This window comes from Anopheles arabiensis, chromosome X, assembly GCF_016920715.1.
Source record: "Anopheles arabiensis isolate DONGOLA chromosome X, AaraD3, whole genome shotgun sequence".
NCBI classification, from domain to species: Eukaryota; Metazoa; Arthropoda; class Insecta; order Diptera; family Culicidae; genus Anopheles; species Anopheles arabiensis.
The window spans coordinates 14,208,553-14,226,633 of record NC_053519.1 but is presented as its reverse complement, the minus strand read 5'-3'; the positions used below and the strand labels follow the sequence as shown (position 1 = coordinate 14,226,633).

The 18,081-nt window shown below is 49.5% G+C and overlaps 1 protein-coding gene across 2 annotated transcripts; it reads left to right on the top strand.

The window, feature by feature from the left end:
* The first annotated feature begins 2,472 nt into the window (after window positions 1-2,472).
* Window positions 2,473-16,559, top strand: LOC120906395 (patj homolog). Of its 2 annotated transcripts, none has more exons than XM_040318019.1 (3): window positions 2,473-2,582; window positions 4,168-4,818; window positions 9,513-16,559. In XM_040318019.1, exon 3 carries the CDS (start codon window positions 9,666-9,668, stop codon window positions 12,219-12,221), a length of 2,556 nt encoding a protein of 851 aa, XP_040173953.1. In that variant the 5' UTR covers window positions 2,473-2,582; window positions 4,168-4,818; window positions 9,513-9,665; the 3' UTR covers window positions 12,222-16,559. The 2 variants fall into 2 exon arrangements, with proteins under 2 accessions (XP_040173953.1, XP_040173954.1); XM_040318020.1 differs by lacking the exon at window positions 2,473-2,582 and adding an exon at window positions 2,645-2,765.
* The last annotated feature ends 1,522 nt before the right edge of the window (window positions 16,560-18,081 follow it).

The window sequence follows — 18,081 nt, the reverse complement described above, 5'->3', positions numbered from 1 at the left end:
TATCATGCGTACAACATGGCCAGCCCACCGGAGCCTGGCGAGCTTGATTCGTCCGTCGCGATAGGTTCTTTGAGGTGACCTGATTTCTCAGAAATCAGTAAAAAGACCCGTTGTCAGCCAGCGTCCTTGCCCGCAACACAACTACAATGCTATTGTCGTTGCTGACCTTTGACCCGAGATGATCTTTGATATCTGTACGTCACGCTTACGTAAGTTTATATTTGTTGTTGGTAGGGTAGCTGATATTGCCATCATCAGTTTGCTCTTTGCCTCGTTATTCTGCAATCCGAGGTTCTCAGCCGCCTCCTCGAGCCCTTGGTAGGTTCAACTACATAGGAGAGCCGCAGACCAATGACGTTTGTATCATCAGCGTATGCCAGGATCTGGGTTGATTTATAGAAGATGATTCGCGAAGTCTCCACCCACGAGTTGTGGTATGTTTTGAGATAGTCACGGTATGTTCGATTTTGGGACAGTTGCCATGTAGTACCTTTGAACTAGCGTTGGCCAGGGTGGCCTTCAAACATCGTTAAGGAAGGTCATCGTTTGCCGAATTAAGCAGAGCTGAGGAGGATACTGTTTCGTAGCAGACTTTCGACACTTGATCGTCTAGGCGATCATAGAAACCTTTAAGAGGTTTCCCTTACTGGAAACGTTGGAGTTTAGAGGCCTTACCTTGGGTAGGGAGACATAACTAAACTCTTTAAATAAGAAGTCGATAGATGTTGGATGGGCATAGTCCTCTTGACAGCCCGAACGAATCTGATCTGCCATCATCGGAGTTGGTTTTATTTATACTCAAATGAAGTTAAGGGCTTCGTACATTTGGTTCCGGGTTGTATGTTGGAAAGTTATTCTTTGCACTCAGCTAGTTGCGTTTGTCTTTTCTTGACAAGAACGATGGTTATTGTCACTAAGTTCCTGTTTTGGGTTTAATGCATATACTGTTCCTGCTTTGGGTTATAATGCTTAAACTGTTTCTGCTTATGTTGTACGTTTCGGTTGGTTCTGATAAGTGTGTCTCATCTGTTATTTGTTTGAATGGACGGCCTGAACTCTTCCGGGTGTGTTGCTATGGAATGATCTGATTTACTGAATGTGTTATAATGAATGTGTTACAATGGTGTGGTTTAGCTTTCCAAGTGTGTTACAATGTGTCTATAGCTGATAGTGTGTAGTATAATATGTTCTGTATAGCAGATATGCTATGGCTCTCTCTAGCCAAGTTGATTAAGAGACAGGCAAGCCCATCTCCTGACGCAGAACTTATGGTGGTAACAAAAGGCCCTGAGAGTTTTCCATCCACCTTCCCCTAGCAAGTGACGTTGGCCATAGTCATTTTTACTAGCCTTATCGGTTTGGCCGGGATTCCCAAAGAGCTCAAAGCGTCGAATAGTTTTGGTCTGGCTATGCAATCATATGCAGCTTTGAAGTCAATGAAGAGATGGTATTGGACAAAAAAGAAATGGTACTATTAGCAATAGTTGAAGCTATTGTTACAAAGCAGTAAATTGAATTGTTAAGTCCATCCACCTTTTTCCACACAGAACCGTTTCAAATAATGAGCTTATGTGAATGAATCAGATATCTGCCGTGTTAGCAGCACGAGTAGGGCATGACGTTAATGAGATCAGCAAGACGACGCGCACAAGAATATTGGGTTCGATTCCCCGCTAAAATGTTTTATTTCCCAATTTTCTTAAAAAAAGCCATTTGTTTATTAAGTTCAATAAGTTTACCTAACTTACTTCATTTGGACCTGGATTTGTCTCTTTTGTTTTTATAGCATACAATAAGCTTACTCTGCACAACAATGATACCCAACAAATCATTAACCATTCATGATTAATCAATTACGATAAACGATTGATTGTACGATTCTGTAAATGAGTTTTATTTAGCAAACACATGTTTTCTTTCATCTCCAGCAATAATTTACCTTAAACCTGATTGTAGTTTGGAGCAGTTACAGTAACGGAATTAAGTGTTCTATTTGAGTTTTAAAATACACCCAACACAACAGCAAAGATTATGGTACGCAGTTATTATGGTACAAAGAAACGAGTTGTAAACGAGGAGAAGATTCTGAAGACGCAACGAACAGAACAGGAAACTATTGAGTCGATTTTGCTGCACGAGATACTAATCTTCCTGTATTGTTAATCTGTTCTTAAGCAATTTTCCCTTTATCTGTATTACAAATTTAAATGCAAGCAAATGTAGCTCGATCCGCTTCCATAACTTCCCATTCGGAGTGAAGGCGCTGTCATCGCCGTCACACACGCTGCTCGAAAACGCTACTGAGCATGTGCGCGCACTGTCACACCAGCCAGCCAGTGCGTCTCTGTGCTCGTGTGTGTGTGTGTGAGTGTGTTTATCTCACTACCAAGCCCGACTAAGGAGGCGGAAGGGAGGGGGTTGGAGTACAGCAGAAGGACGTTTACGGTGACGCGTTAAGGCCGAACGCCGTTTTTCCCTGCATCATCGTGCCCGCTGTCACAGTTTTCGATTCGAACTGCTGGAAAGTGCTGGAAAGACGGGACCCAAGCGACGGTCCAGGCCCGACACCGAGGACCGACACGGTACGATCCTCTTCGTTAGCATCCTCTCCTCTTCTCCCCTCCCCGCAAACGGGAAATGGGGAAAACCGAGTTTGCGGGGTGCAGGGTTAGATCAATCGAAGCTTTCCCACAGTACGGTTGCCTTCGCGTTCGCGTTCTCGTTGCGCTCGTTCTCGTTTTGTTTGTTGTTTGTAACACTCGCTGGTCGGTGCGGGAGGGGGTAGTGTACGGAGGACTCGTGTAGGTGTGTGTGTGTGTGTGTGGGGGGGAAACGTGTGTGTGAAAAACGTGAGGAGCAAATAACAAAAAGAAAATCAAATCAAAATCAATCCACACAGTACGCGAACGGACCTTTGGGGGGAGGAAGAGAGTTTAGCTTCCAAAACGGGGAAAGGTGACTAGCCAAGGTGTTAGTATTGGCCGCTACAGTGAAAGCTTCGTGAGGGACGGCTGGTGTGGTGCCAGTTTTCCTCCTTCCCCCTCCTCCACCTCCATAAAACGATTCGGTGACTCGCGGGTGCATCAACATATGTGGGTGTTGTTTTTCCGAACCGAAGTGCAGCCGAAACGGCACGGGTGGACTCTGTGTGTTTGAAAAGCGTGTGTTTCTAGCTTCCTTGCTCTACCCCTCCTTCCCCAAGGACCTGCTCAGTCCTCTTCCACAAAAGGGCAGTGTGTTCTACAAGTGCAGCAAAACGGTGCCAGACATTGGGCTAAATGTCAAAAATACTCCATACACTGACTCTTTTCTCTCTCTCTCTCTCTCTCTCTCTCTCTTTGTCTTTCTTTTTTATTTCTCTTTCTTTTACCTCTCTCTCACACACACACACCCATTGCCACGCGCTTTCCACCAAATCCCGAGTAATTATTATGCACCTGAGGCAATGAAATTTTTACACCCTAAATCATTCACCAAGTTCCCACTGACCTATCACACACACACATACACACATACACATCACACACACCACGCATGCCACACCACCATCCGGGTTTGCCACCCCGGAAATGGGTTCAATCCAACCGAGCACACCCTCCACTTTTCCCACCGCTTTTCCACCCCCTCCCACCCCCTCAACCACACCACCTCTCACAAGCAAAGAAAACACGGCAGCTCGAGCATTCAAAAACATACACACACACACACACGTGTGCAACCACAAGTGACCTTTTCGGTGGGGGTTGGGTGGGACCCGAGCCAACCCGGGTGGGTGGGAAAACATTTGCATATCGGAGAACCTTTGCCCCCCCCCCCCCCGCCATTTAAACCGAGCTGCTAATTTCGTAACAGCACCGTTTCAACTACGAATGATCTCCACACCACCAAAACCCTAACCCACCCACTCCCACCGGTCGTCTAATCGTGTGCCGCAGAGCGTGTTGAACGGCGGAAGACACCTCAGCACAGCTCCCGATCATCCCGACCGGGTGCGGGTAGTTTGCCCACTGGCGACGAACGCGCGATCTGAACAAACACACACTGGCGGGACACTCGTCTCCCTCCCCCAAACCTCAAGTGCGCCATATCAAACAAAATAGCATTTCAGTACCCGTACCACTGTCTATCAACTCTGTTTTTTTGGTGTATTTCTGTCTATGTGTGTAGCCGAAAATAATAAATAAAAAAAAAAGATAAAAACGCTCGCACTCCTCCTTCGAGCGGCACCAATCAACCTCAAAATCAAACTCAACACACACGGCCGGCTTGGTTTGGGGCAGCCTCGAAGCACCCGACCATGGCAAGGATACCGGGACGCTTGTTGCAGCGGTGCAGCCCACGATGGAACGCTTGGAACGGGTGCGAGTGACAGGCTTATGGACGTTGCCACGCCATCTGATCTCCCTGTGGCACTAGTGAGTGTGGCGCCGTGTAGCCCCGCGCGTCGGCAGCGATACAGCACCATCATTAACGTGTGTTTGTGTGTGTGTTTGTGTGTGTGAATGTGTGAACGGTGTCCAACAAAAAAAGACACAAAAAACGGTGTCCCAACTACAGCAGTGAAGAAAAGAAAATTAAAGTCCCATCAGTCCCCTGAAGAGAGAGGTTGGGCCCTACACCCGCTGTTGCTCACTGGTGTTATCATTTCGGGCTCAAAGTAAACAAGTGTGGCAGGAGAGGGAAGCAACAAAAGCAAAAAGTAAAAAAAAGTGTCACAAATTGTGTAAACCGAAGGAAAAAAACACACACACACACACTAAGGACACCGGATTGGATTGCGACCGCACTTTCAACCACTGCAGGACATTCGACGCGCGGGTAAGTAATGGGGAAGAGAGACAGATGGCATGCGGAGGCTGCAAATGCTCCGCTAGCAACAGCTGCACGCCCGATTTTTCCGCAAGCTCCAACTTTTTCGTACCGAAACTTCACCGTATCTCAGAGCCGTATCTATTTGGGGGGAGAAGGAAGAGAGGGATGGGTGAAGTTGGTAAAAGTGTGGAGTCGATTCCGATCCGACTCCCATAATTTCGGATCCGACTGCGGAAGGTCCGACCAGCATTATCTGGAGTCGTTGAGGAATCGTCTGGAAACGCCCGGAGTTGTCCGGAGTCGTTGGAAGCCGAAGTCATCCGGAGTTTTCTGGAGTCGGGGTCGTCCGGAGTCATCTGGAGTCGTCCGGAGTCGTTCGGAATCGTTCGGAGTCGTCGGAGTCATTCGGAGTCGTCCGGAATCGATTTGAGTTGGAGTCGTCGGAGTCGGACGGAGTCAGGCATACACGGAGTCAGGTATACAGACGAAGTGCACGCGGAAAGTGAAAGAAAAAACCACAACGAAATGTTTTTTTTTTATTGAGACTTTAAGCCAATTGGCCTCATTCGCCTCTTTCAATCGGTGGATTAATTATAAGCTTAAAATCTAACATTCTTCTTTGCAAGCCATTTGCGGCTTGCAGTTACCTTATATCGGGTAGTCTCGGGTTACTTAAAGCTATCCGTTGATTTTATTGTCTGTTATAAATATGGTTATGGCTAGAGTTCTTTATAAAGATTAGTAATACGAAAAAAAAAACAAAAGTTTACGCTGGCAATCGCTGTCTGGTGAGAGGATGGCGTTTCATAGCATATCCATGGCATTCGGTTAAAACATGATGTCAACGCCACAGAAACTGCATAGTGGTGGGCTGGATTTTTGCAATAATCCGTGAAGCCGTGATAGAATTCTCTGGACTTGGTGTGATGGATGGTCTCTCCATGGTGGTGTTGTGGTCTTGATGGTTCTCAGGCACGGAAGAGTGTTTTGGAAGCGTCCTGCGTTGACTATTTGGTCTGCTATTTCGTTTCCCTGAATACCTGTGTAACCAGAAATCCAGCAGAATGTAACCTGGGGTGAATTCGTTAAACAGTGGAACCCCTCATAACAAGTAGAATCCGTTCCAATGACTCCCTCGATATGCGAAAAACTCGTTACGCGGAAGGCTCTTAATTGGTTGAAATAATAATAATAAATAATAAAATAATTGGTTCCAAGTCCAAGAAAAGTGCAGGTATATCGGGAGTATATGCATCACAACCATACGGAACACCTCCAAGTGGCAACAGTAATGCATTCATCAATTCTCAGTATCCAAGTTCTCGCCTTCAAGAGGAAGGTTCCAAGGGAGGTACACTACACACTAAAGTCCACGTCCTGCCCACTTCCACCGCCGAAAGGAATGGAGCAATTAAATTGAAGACACTAACTCACTTAGGGGAAAGCGGGGCAAAATGGGCATGTTAAGCAGTTTACTGAATATTCCTTTGAATATGCCACAAAACACAATTTTTCTTTCATTATTGTATGCCTCCACTATTTATCTATAGATTAAAATTGCCACCTAGAATGAAAATAACTTAAAAACATGTAAAAACTGTAAAATAAATGTTGACGTTTTACGAAGAGCTATTTTGACATTCGGGACAAAATGGGCATATGTAAACATATTGTGAAACGTCAAAACACTGGGGCAATATGGGCCACAACAACTCCACTTAGGCAATGGTCTATGCTTTTGCGCACGTTTCGTGAAATTTATTTTCGTCATATCTTTTGTTTCGTTGCTCAGGAAAGCCCTTAAAATTCTTCCTAAAATATGCTATCTAAATTAAAACAGTTGTTACACGTTTAAATCTACAAAATCGAATATTTTGAAGCTGTGTCTGTTATCATTATTGTGGCGACAAATAGGGGAAAGCGGGGCAAAATGGGCATGTGGGGCAAAATGGGCACCCTCTATTTAAGCATTATTTGACTACAAAGATACTTTCCAATGCTCAAAATGTATTCATTAGAGTGTTCTATGAACACCATGTAAGTTTCATAACCCTTACATAACAAATAACTAAGAAAAATGCAAAATAAGGTTTTGCAGCATATTGATGTAATTTTTGCCACTTCGAAAATAAGCTTAAACGTGTGCCACAGGGATGCGTTGAAGTTTTTAATGATATATTTTTAAAGATATGATATTTCTTTACAATTTGTCTTAAGCAATCATGGCGATTGAATTCGTATTTTTACTAATATAACAAAAAATACAAAAATGCTACACGTGGGGCTAAATGGGCAGTTACTCTTGGGGCAAAATGGGCAGATGCTTTTGACATACGGCGCTTGGTGAGGCTATGGTGTTGTATTTGTCGCCTCAATAATGATAACAGGCGAAGCTTCAAAACATTCGATTTTGTAGATTTAAACGTGTAAAAACAGTTATAATTTTGATAACATATTTTTGGAAGAATTTTAAGGGCTTTTCTGACCAGCAAATCAAAAGATAGAACGAAAAATACATTTCACGAAACGTGCGCAAAAGCATAGACCATTACCTAAGCGCAGTTGTTGTGGCCCATATTGCCCCAGTGTTTTGACGTTTCACAGTTTGTTTACATATGCCCAGTTTGCCCCAGGGCTATGCCCATTTTACCCCGCGTGTCAAAATAGCTTCTCGTAAAACATCAACTTTTATTTTACATTATTTTCATGTTTTTAAGTTGTTTTCATTCTATGTGGCAATTTTAATCCATAGATAAATGGTGGAGGCATACAATAATGAAAGAAAAATTGTGTTTTGTGGCATATTCAAAGGAATATTCAGTAAACTGCTTAACATGCCCATTTTGCCCCGCTTTCCCCTACAACACCATAGCCTCTCCAAGCGCCATATGTCAAGAGCATATGCCCATTTTGCCCCAAGCGTAACTGCCCCTTTTGCCCCACGTGAAGCAATTTTGTATTTTTCGTTATATTAGTAAAAAATACGTATTCAATCGCCTTATTTTCTTCAGAAAAATTGTAAAGAAATATCATATCTTTAAAAGTATACCATGTAAAACTTCAACGCATCCCTGTGACACTAAATTAAGCTTATTTTCGAAGTGGCAAAAATTACATCAATTTGCTACCAAACCTTATTCTGCATTTTTCTTGGTTGTTTGTTATGCAATGGTTATGAAACTTACATGGTGTTCATAGAACACTCTAATGAATACATTTTGAGCATTGGAAAGTATCTTTATAGTGAAATAATGATTAAATAGAGGGTACCCATTTTGCCCCACATGCCCATTTTGCCTCACATGCCCATTTTGCCCCGCTTTCCCCTACTCCACCTGTCGATAAGCGCAGCAAAACTCTCAGCTCCGCTATATGATCTGAACATCGGGATCATGTTATGAGTGAGCGCGCCTACGCCCCTGCTATTTTCGATTTTTGTATGACTTCGTAAATGTATTCTTAAGCACGTCCTATACCTTATCAGAGATGATAAGATATAAATCTACATGCTGGTTAAATCGATCTTAGCCACAGATATTGCATTACAAATTGTCTGAACTTGTGATCAGGATGGTCCTTCTGATCTTAATCTAATGGAGTCCATTTTTATTCATATGATTGTTGATTTGTGTGTCAGCCATATTGATATTTTGATAAGCAAATTCATAGCTTACATGACAACGAGAAAAAAGGGCAATTTTTAGAACGCTTTTCACGTCATGTTTAGTTTGACAAAGCTTTTGGTGCAAATTGTGGGCGTTATAAACAAATTTGTATTTTTTAAATAATGTATTTTTAACTAAAAAGATGCATTTTATAAAAGCGATTTGATGTTTTTCAAATTAATATAATGCATTTCAACAGTGAAATTTTCTTGGCATGAATTTCTGCTCATACGCGAGCAAATACATCAGAAAATATATTCAAGACAACATAATAATGCTCAAATAATTCTCAATCTTCATTATGACTTCATATTCGATGCTTCACTGCCGTCTCAAGAACGTATCCATTGCAATTTGCTGTACTTTTAAGAGTTTATTTGCGCCTCTCATCTTAAAGGTCTAGAAATGGTTTTAACTAGCAGTCTTAACAGAGTTCTGCAGGTGGGCCTTTTCAGTCTTAAATGAGTTTTGTCATAGTATTATTAGGTCATGAACGACATTCAACTGAAAAAGGAAGAAATAATGTAGTAACCTTAGCAACATCGTTAAAACTATGATAAGATATAAAATGTTCCTTGGGTAGTTTGGTAGCCGGATAACGAAATGTAATGCCTGATCGCCAACACATTGCACCGGACAGCTCCTGTTGACTTCAACCAACTCCGTTTCTGGTAGACTCACATCGACTCTAGACGACTCCGACTCCGAACGACTCCGATCGACTCCGGACGACTTCGACTGTGATTTTGCCGGAGTCGGATCGGAGTCGTAGGTGCGCTCCAAAGAGCACATCACTAGAGAGGGATGTATAAAAAGAAGAGCAGGACAGCAGCATTTCCATAACGATTAACTTGAAATAGCTTTGCCAAGTGCTGCTTTCTTTGTGTTTGTTTGTTTGTTTGCTGCTGCTAACCGTCCGTTTGGGGACATTTCCGGCGGGAAAAGCGGCTGCAAACAAAAACCGAACTCAAGCCTCCCTCTCTCTCTCTCTCTCTCATCCCTTTTTGTACCATCCGTGTGTGCGTGTGTGTGCAGGTTGGCGAATTATGAACATCCGAACGGGGCACCAGCAGCAGCAGCAGCATCAGCAGCAGTACTTACCGCAGTCACAGCCAGGCCAGCCAGCGACGAGCGGACAGGGTCCGGAACGCGACGAGCAGGCGGACGACGACGCCGCGTGCTAGTGCGATGGTGCTCAGCACGGAGTGGTCCCAGGTGGAGATCATCGACCTGATCAACGATGGCAACGGGCTCGGCTTCATGCTGGTCGGGGGCCGCAGCACGGGCGTCGTCATCAAGGCGCTCATACCGGGCTCGGTGGCCGAGCGGGACGGCCGGCTGCAGAGCGGCGACCACGTGCTGCAGATCGGGGACGTGAACCTGCGCGGCTTCAGCTCGGAGCAGGTCGCGACCGTGCTGCGCCAGTCCGGCCAGCAGGTGCGCCTGATCGTGGCGCGGCCGGTCGAGCCGACCTCGCCCGACTACCAGGCGCTGGCCAGCCATGCGCCCATCATCCCGACCAAGATGCTCACCGATCCGGACGAGCTCGACCGGACGCTGCTGCAAACGTCCGGCTACACGTCCGGTGCCTTCCTGCAGCCGGCCGGCCCCGGCACGCTCGGTACGCTCGGGCTGCTGGCGGCGACGACGGCCCCGACCAACGCTGGCCAGCCGGACGGGGCGGGGCTCTGTCCCACCCACATCGAGGTGGTCGCGGTAAACAACAGCAGTCTGAACGGCGGCGGCCCGCTCGACACGTCCAACGGCGGCCCGCTGGCGCTCATCTCACCCACCTCGATCGCGCTGCCCGCCCTGCCCCCGCACGCACTGCACTGTCCGGCGGCCCTGCTAGCGGAGGCGTCGGGCGTCGACGGGCTGCCGCTGGAGGTGGTCGGGCCGCTGCCGCCCGCCCCGCTCGGTACGCCCCAGTCGCCCCAGTCGGTGTGCGGCCCGCCCGACACGCCCGAAACGGAAACGTACGAGGTGGAGCTGCGCAAGAACGTGTACGGGCTCGGCATCACCGTCGCGGGGTACGTCTGCGAGGAGGAGGACCTGTCCGGCATCTTCGTGAAGAGCATCATCGAGGGCAGCGCGGCCGAGATGAGCGGCAAGATCGCCATCAACGACCGGATCGTGGCGGTCGACCATCGGTCGCTGGCGGGCGTCACCAACCACCAGGCGGTCGAGATACTGCGCAACACGGACATTGCGGTGCGGCTGACGCTGGAGCGGTTTCTGCGCGGCCGCAAGTACGAGCATCTGCAGGTGGCCCTCATCGACCCGATGGTGCCGACGGTGCCGGGCAGCGGGCAGTGCAGCGGGCCGCCCGGCGGTGGCGCTGCGGCGGCGGCGGCGTGCCACGACGAGCGGGCGGGCCGCAGCAACGGCACGGCGCACCAGCCGGGCCGGGCGGGCAGCGGGGGCGACCTGGTCGGCATGGTGCTGTCCCACTCGCAGACGCTGTCGCACTGTGCGTCCCAGTGCCAGTCGCAGCGCTGCTCGATCGTCCAGTCGCCGTCGGCGACGACGCTCTCCATCTGTCCGGCCCGGTCCGACGCCGACTCGATACTGACCGAGTGCGGGGGGTACGAGTGTGGCGGCATCGAGCCGGAGCTCGAGTCGGGCACGACGTTCGATTCGAGCGTGTTCGCGCTGGAAAACGGAACCGAGGGGGCGTCCGGCGACGAGCTGCTCCTGCTAGACGACGAACCGCACGCCGAGCTGGAGCAGGAGGAGGAGGTGGATGGGGGGGAGCAGGCAGGAGCGCGGTACGCGAACGGGACGATGGGTTTGCCACCGCCGCCGATCCGCACCTCACCCCCGACCGGCGACAGTGACAGCTGTGATACGCGAACGGCGCGCGGCCGCAGCGCAGGCGACGAACCCGGCGACCCGATCGTGCAGCGGTGGTCGCGCGAGGTCCCGCACAGCCAGATCGTGGTGGCGGACATCCGCAAGCTGGCCGGGCTCGGCATCAGCCTGGAGGGCACGGTCGAGGTGGAGGGCGGGGTCGAGGTGCGGCCGCACCACTACATCCGCTCGATCCTGGAGGACGGGCCGGTCGGGCGGGACGGCCAGCTGAAGCCGGGCGACGAGCTGCTGCAGGTGAACGAGCACCGGCTGCAGGGGCTGAAGCACATCGAGGTGGTGAAGATACTGAAGGAGCTGCCGGCCCAGGTCCGCGTCATCTGTGCGCGGGGCAGCTCGCCCCCGACTGTGATCAACACGTCGCGCAACGCGGAAGCGTTCGAGGCGCGCAGCCTGCTGGCGGGCGGGCTGCAGAGCCTGCAGAGCCTGCAGGGCATCCTGACGAAGGCGCAGTCGGAAAGCTCGCTCTACACGTCCAGCACCGCCACGCTCACCGACCAGCAGCGGTCGAAGTCGGTCGAGCAGGTGTCCGGGCTGGCGCTCTGGACGCACGAGGTGCTCTACTGCGACATCGAGAAGACGGAGCGGGGCTTCGGCTTCTCCATACTGGACTACCAGGATCCGCTCGACACGGACGGCACGGTGATTGTGGTGCGCGGGCTGATACCGGGCGGGTCGGCCGAGACGACCAACTTCATCTTTCCCGGCGATCGGCTCGTCTCGGTCAACGGGCACAGCCTGCAGAACGCGACGCTCGACCAGGCGGTCAGCATACTCAAGGGCATACCGCTCGGGCCGGCCCGGATCGGGCTGTGCCGGCCGCTCTCCACCTCCGACAACAACCTTTCCTCCACGCCGGAAACGCCGACCACCTAGCGCGGGCAGTGGCGCGAGTGCGGCCGCCCGTACGGCGACAGCTGGCCGCAGACGCCCACCTTCTTCCATTAGCTGCATGGTGACCACGCCGTCCCCATGAGGTGTGCGTAGCGTGTGTGCGTGCGTGTTCAATCAAGCGTGCCTTTTCGGTGGGTAAATGAAGGCATCCGACATTATTCAGGGGCGGCAACCGCTGTACAGTGACTACTTCATCTTGCCATCTTGGTTTTACCTTAGGTTAGGCCTCCGCACCAAGCCCTGCTCGTTCGCCGATGCTAATTTATGTCTCCATCAATATTCATTTCTCCCTCTCTTTCCTCCCCCCCTTCCTTCCTTCCTTCCTTCGTTTCACAAAGTTCGCCCACCTCCCGGGGCTGATTGGGATGATTTATGCGAGCAACGTCACGACGTTTAACATCCAGTGTGCGCGTCCATCGTTCGGTGTGCGACATTTTCCGCCGCCACGCTCCAAGCGATGGTTTGAAGGTCGCGCAGGTCTTTGGGCAGCCCGCCGATGCAGCCCAGCGGTGGAAAACATTAAACTATTGCCAGTGTGCCTGCTGCCAAGCGAACGCGAACAAAAAAGCTTTCCGAATTGCTGGTCCTCAACGAACGATGTCGTAACATGATCGAAGTACAAAGCTAGCGTACTCCAAAACCTAACCGGTGCCGAAAAGTCCTGGCGGAACCTGTATCGCCTCGCTGCTACCGAGGCACCGGCAGCTCCGATCCGATTATAAATCAAGCTGGAAGCTTCCACTCCGGCCGTTTAGGGCGCAATAATTTGTTGACACAGAACAAAAACCCGGCGCTCTCCCAGGCTGCGAAAGGACAACAGCCCGTGACCCGTGACGGTTATGGCGCGGTACGGCATTGGAGCTAGGGCTGGGAGTATTTTTGGCGAAGGTAAAAAGGACCCGTGGTTGCCTGCTTTCCCGCACACCGGAAAGGTCATTAATTTAAGCGGTATTAAATTTACAGCCCTTCTGGTCCATGGGGGTGACACTGTGGTCCAGGGGATTTGTGCGATAAATCGAACCGTCGCAGGGTTCACCCTCCCCCCCCCCCACCCACCGCCAACTACAGCCGCACAAACTTTCCCACTTTTCCCCGGGTCAGCGCTCGTTCATGCTCGCTGGGCTGGTTTTTGGGAAGGAAAATGAAATTCAATTATCATCTAATGTCAACAATAAATAACCTTCACTATCTAGTGACGCGCTTTCACCTTTTTGGGGGTTTCATGGGAAGGCGCACCGAGATGTGGCGCTTCCAAACAAAAAAAAAACCGCCCCACCCCGCAGTGGGGAAAGCGCCGAAACTATTGCACGAGCCGAGCTGGGCTGTTCTTCCATTCCCCTGGGCTGGTTTCGCGCATCAAACCGTAGAACCGTAGCTCGCTGCGGCTCTGTACAGGGTGTGGAGGTGAAAAAGTTTGGAAAGCTTTAAACTTCAACCGCTTGGGACAGTTTTGGAGGATGTTGTCACTGTGTTTGATTACTTTAAAAGATACCAAACATGATAGAAAGCAATGTTTTTTCTACTCCATTTTGGTTAAAGTATGCGCCAAAGAAACCACACTTGCTTTATGTCCAAAAGTTTTTGTTTGAAGTTTTGTGAGAGGCTGAAATGTGTTTAGACCCCAAAAAGTGTCCTACTGGGTAGTCCTTACGGGGAGGAACTACGATGTAATGGGACACTCAAGCGGCCCAAATCTGATCAATCCAAGCCAATCAAAAATGTATGGTAATTCAATGTATTCCATAAAGAAACTCCCAACGGTCTATGTTTTTGATCTAATTCTAAGGTTTGTCGAAACGAACTTCAAAAAAGACCTGTTTGGAGAAAGAAAGTACACATGGTTATACTATTGTTCGGATATATGACAGGTCAACCTCAGCCAAACAGGCTGTATACCAACAAAACACCTTTTTATTGAATTATTAATAGTTGAAATGGTTCTGGATATGATGTGGTATAGGATTTCCTACTAAATATCTTATCATGTGTGGGAGATATCAACGTACTTATCAATGTTCCGAATATACAAATGATTCTGTGAGTATTATGTAGTTCAGTTTTGATCAAAACGTTGTCCTACTATTGGATGGAGCATCCAAGTACATATGACATTGGATGGAGCATCCAAATCAACCTGAAATCCAACTACATGATGGGTTTTGATGTCCTCTGGTAGATGATGATGCCTTTAGGACGTTTATAATGTTAGGATGTTTTGGACATACTTTAAAGATATGGATCCTGTAATGCATACTACCGAGAGCTTCATTTCACGGCATGTTCTAGCGCCTGACGTCTTCTCGAGGCTGCTTTGAATGAAGATATCAACGAAATTGATTTTAAAAAGATGCTATGAAAACTAGGATTTGAAGCAAAGTCTCTGCTACACCCTGTAAATTCTTCCCAAAACAAATCCCCGCGCATCTACCCGCCCTGCCACGGAAGCCCGCTATTGTGACGTGCTTTAATGCTTCGGGTCATCGACGAAGATAAACATCAAACCCCTGGTAATGTGTTCCGCGTCTTCGAAACTCGAGCCCAGCTTCTGTCCTGCCCCATTGCTACGACCCGCCCAGGACACGCTCAATCATACGCCATCCATCAAGCGCCGGTGTTTGTGCTTCCCATCCCCCCCCCCCATCCCTTGACAACTGCTGCAGGATGCTGGAGGGCAACACCTCATTGTGCGCGATGAGTGATGAGAGCGTGCTGGTACGAAATTAGATAGGGTAAAGATAGTGGGGAGTTCTGATTCTTTGCTGCGACAAGCTTCCAAGCACGCTCGGCCCATTGTTGTGTGCGGCAGTGCGGCACGGTCAGCGGGCGGCAAAACTGTCGCAGAATCCGTGTCGCTGCCGCCTCCACGCCAGTGTCCGTGCCTCCCCCCCCCATCCACTGCGGAAGGTTGTAAATTAAGTCATATTGCACGTACTTGTACAGCCCTCGAACACACGCGCGCGCGCCACACGGAGCCTTTTCTTTACCTCTTCGTAAGGTACACTCGTCCGTAGCTCGCGGTGTGATGAAAACTTCCCTCGCACGGTCTTTCTTTTTTCCAGACAACACTTTTCACCACAAGCATGCACGGTGATCGATGAGTGTGTTGTCGAGGTGGCGGAAATTCGTTACGCAAACGCTCCAGCGGGCCCGGAGACTTGCGTGCTTGCATAACGTGCTCAAGAATGTTGGATGTTCGACGTGCATAAAAAAAAAGAAGATTGCACAACTTCGAAGTGGAGCATCGGAGCACCGACGCTTCATGTGCGCAGGAAGCATCTGCCCCCATCAAGTAGACAGGGTTGAGAGCCTGGTTTAAAAATAAAGAATATTTGCTGCTCTAGCCATTGAAAGCTCACCAAATTAAGGCAAACCCACACGGACGTTGCTAGTCGAGGTACGTAGTGCCAATGCGTGTGTCATTTGACAGTTCAGCAACGGTGGCCCGCCGTGCAACAAACTCTAGATCGCATGCACCTCCATATCTTCGCCGGGCGTTCGCGTCTCGCTGGAGTTGTCCGACTGCTCCCGTGTGTATTTACCGCTAGCACACGCACACAGTGGGGTAGTGGAGTTGAACACCAAACAAACAAAAAAACAAGACTTCAGGAAGTGGGGAGTGTGCTTGTGTGCATAAATTCCTCACCAATTTCCGTGCCGTTGCGTGCGGAACAAAAGTGGGCAGAATTGTGCCTTCCCTTTCCTATCAACCTGATCCGAAAACCCATCGCAAAACTGCCCCTTCGCACACACGCACGCAGATAGGGTGTAGCGGAAATGCCTCTTCCTGTCCCGCCCGCTTCAGGTTTCGGTAATAATGCCCAGGCCCATAAACTGAAAGGGGCACCTCTGGGTTGGACGCTTTGCAGCCCATTAGTGGAAGTGAAAGTGTAGACCTTTTTCTGCCAGTCCCTCCGCTTTATCGGACGCACCCTAGGCCCAGGCATCTCCGCTTGCGTTTCTTAGCAGTAGAGCAACTACAGTCCGTTGGAGGGGGGTTTGGAAAAAAACAGTGATACACCAACATCCAGAGATGCCGCTTTCACTCTCCCCCGGAAGATGTTGGGGCCCTAAAAACTGAATGCGCCCGCCAAGAATGTATGGGCGCCCTAGAACCTAGAACCCGGGCGGAAAGCGTTGAAAGGCGGGTTTTTGGGAGCTTGAGGATGAGGGAGAAGAAAAAAGGTAATTCAACACACATACAACCACACGCGCGTGTACCTGTTTGTTCGGATAAACGAAAAGCTGAGTATTTCCCAGCTCCGATTACATCCCCATGCCAAGGGGTGTTGGAGTTGTAGCGGATTGGATGAGGTTTGGAGATCCCCGGGAGCAGGTAGGGTGGTAGCACATTCGAGTAAAAGTTGCCAAAAACTTTGCACACACACACACACACACACACACACACACACACACACACACACTCGCTTTTGCCGGTTACGCTGTGGAAGAACAAACGTGTTCGACAGTAAGCTCATCAATGTGTCTGTATGTCTGTGCCTGTGTAAGTCCATCAGGAGGAGGTTGGGAAAACTCGCACACGACAAAGTGACAAGTTGCTGCTGGCAGGTTTGCAAACTGCACGCGCGAACATTACTCCAACGTCCCAAAAGCAAAACTTCAACTGAACTGTTCCATGAGGCTGGATGATGGCTGGAGTAGTGCAGTTAAAGTTGGCGATCGGTGTCCTTCGTTAACAGGGTTTTCCAGGAGTTCTCATAGGAGTTCCAGGCGTTCTCATAGCTGTGGGATACATTATTGCCTCTTTCTTATTGGAAGGTAAGATTATATAATGGAAATTGAACTCAACGGTACCCTTTTCGAACAGGCTCCTTGGAAATTCCTATTAGATTTGTCCAACAAGGCTGCTTTAGAGTCCAATTTCCAGCATACAAAGTACACTTCCCATAAGAAAGAGTCCAGGAATTGTCCCACAGCTACGAAAACCCCTGGAAAAACCTGTAAAGCCGCTCCTTTGCGCGATATCCTCCCAAGAACATGAAGCTCTTACAGGGCAGCAAGCAGCGCTCCTTGCAACTGGGTAAAGTTCCAAACCCAACACAAAAAGCTGACAAAAGGGCCACCCCGCCCCGAGGGGAGCAAATAAGCAAACAGTCGTAAGTCGTGCGGCAACAACCCCCCCCCCCCATTTTTCGGAGGCACTTTGGTCTGGCGTGGTGACCGCTCTAGAGTCTACAGCAAACGGCTTCGGCCACCGCAGCACACGGGTTTGCATTCGGACTTTAAATGTCTCCAAATGGGGGCGGGTTTCCCCCCCCTCAAAAAGGACGTCTTCTGTGTGGGTGTGTGTGGAGGCTTCCGTTTGTTCTCAAGAAATTCCACCCTCAGCCCGAAATCTCGTAAGGTAAGCACCGCTGGAAGCGTGTAAACTCGCCCGGAAGATGTGGTGAAACTCTTTAAACAACTTTTAAAATAACGCAACAAAGCCTCATGCTCACGTCCACAAACAACCCGCATCCCCGCCAGCGTGCCTCAGCTCTTTCCCGAAGGCGTGTGGTTTGACTGAGATATGTACCATTATGATGAGCGTGATGAACATCATTGCCCGCTCGCGGTGCGGGGAGTCTGTTAGAGCGCCCGCCACTGCTCCAGGATTAAGCTACTTCGGGGACACTCCCTTCGCGTGGGTGAGGGGAAGGGGCTTGGCACGTCACCGACGCTGGCGGGAGGGCGGGAATTGACATATTTATTTTATACGCCACAGAGTACAGTGCCGCGCGCAACCAGCCGCGTGTATACGGTCGTCCCTTGCACGGAACACGGCATTACGCAACAGTTTACACTAACTTTTCATTTTGGAGACACACACAAACACACACACACA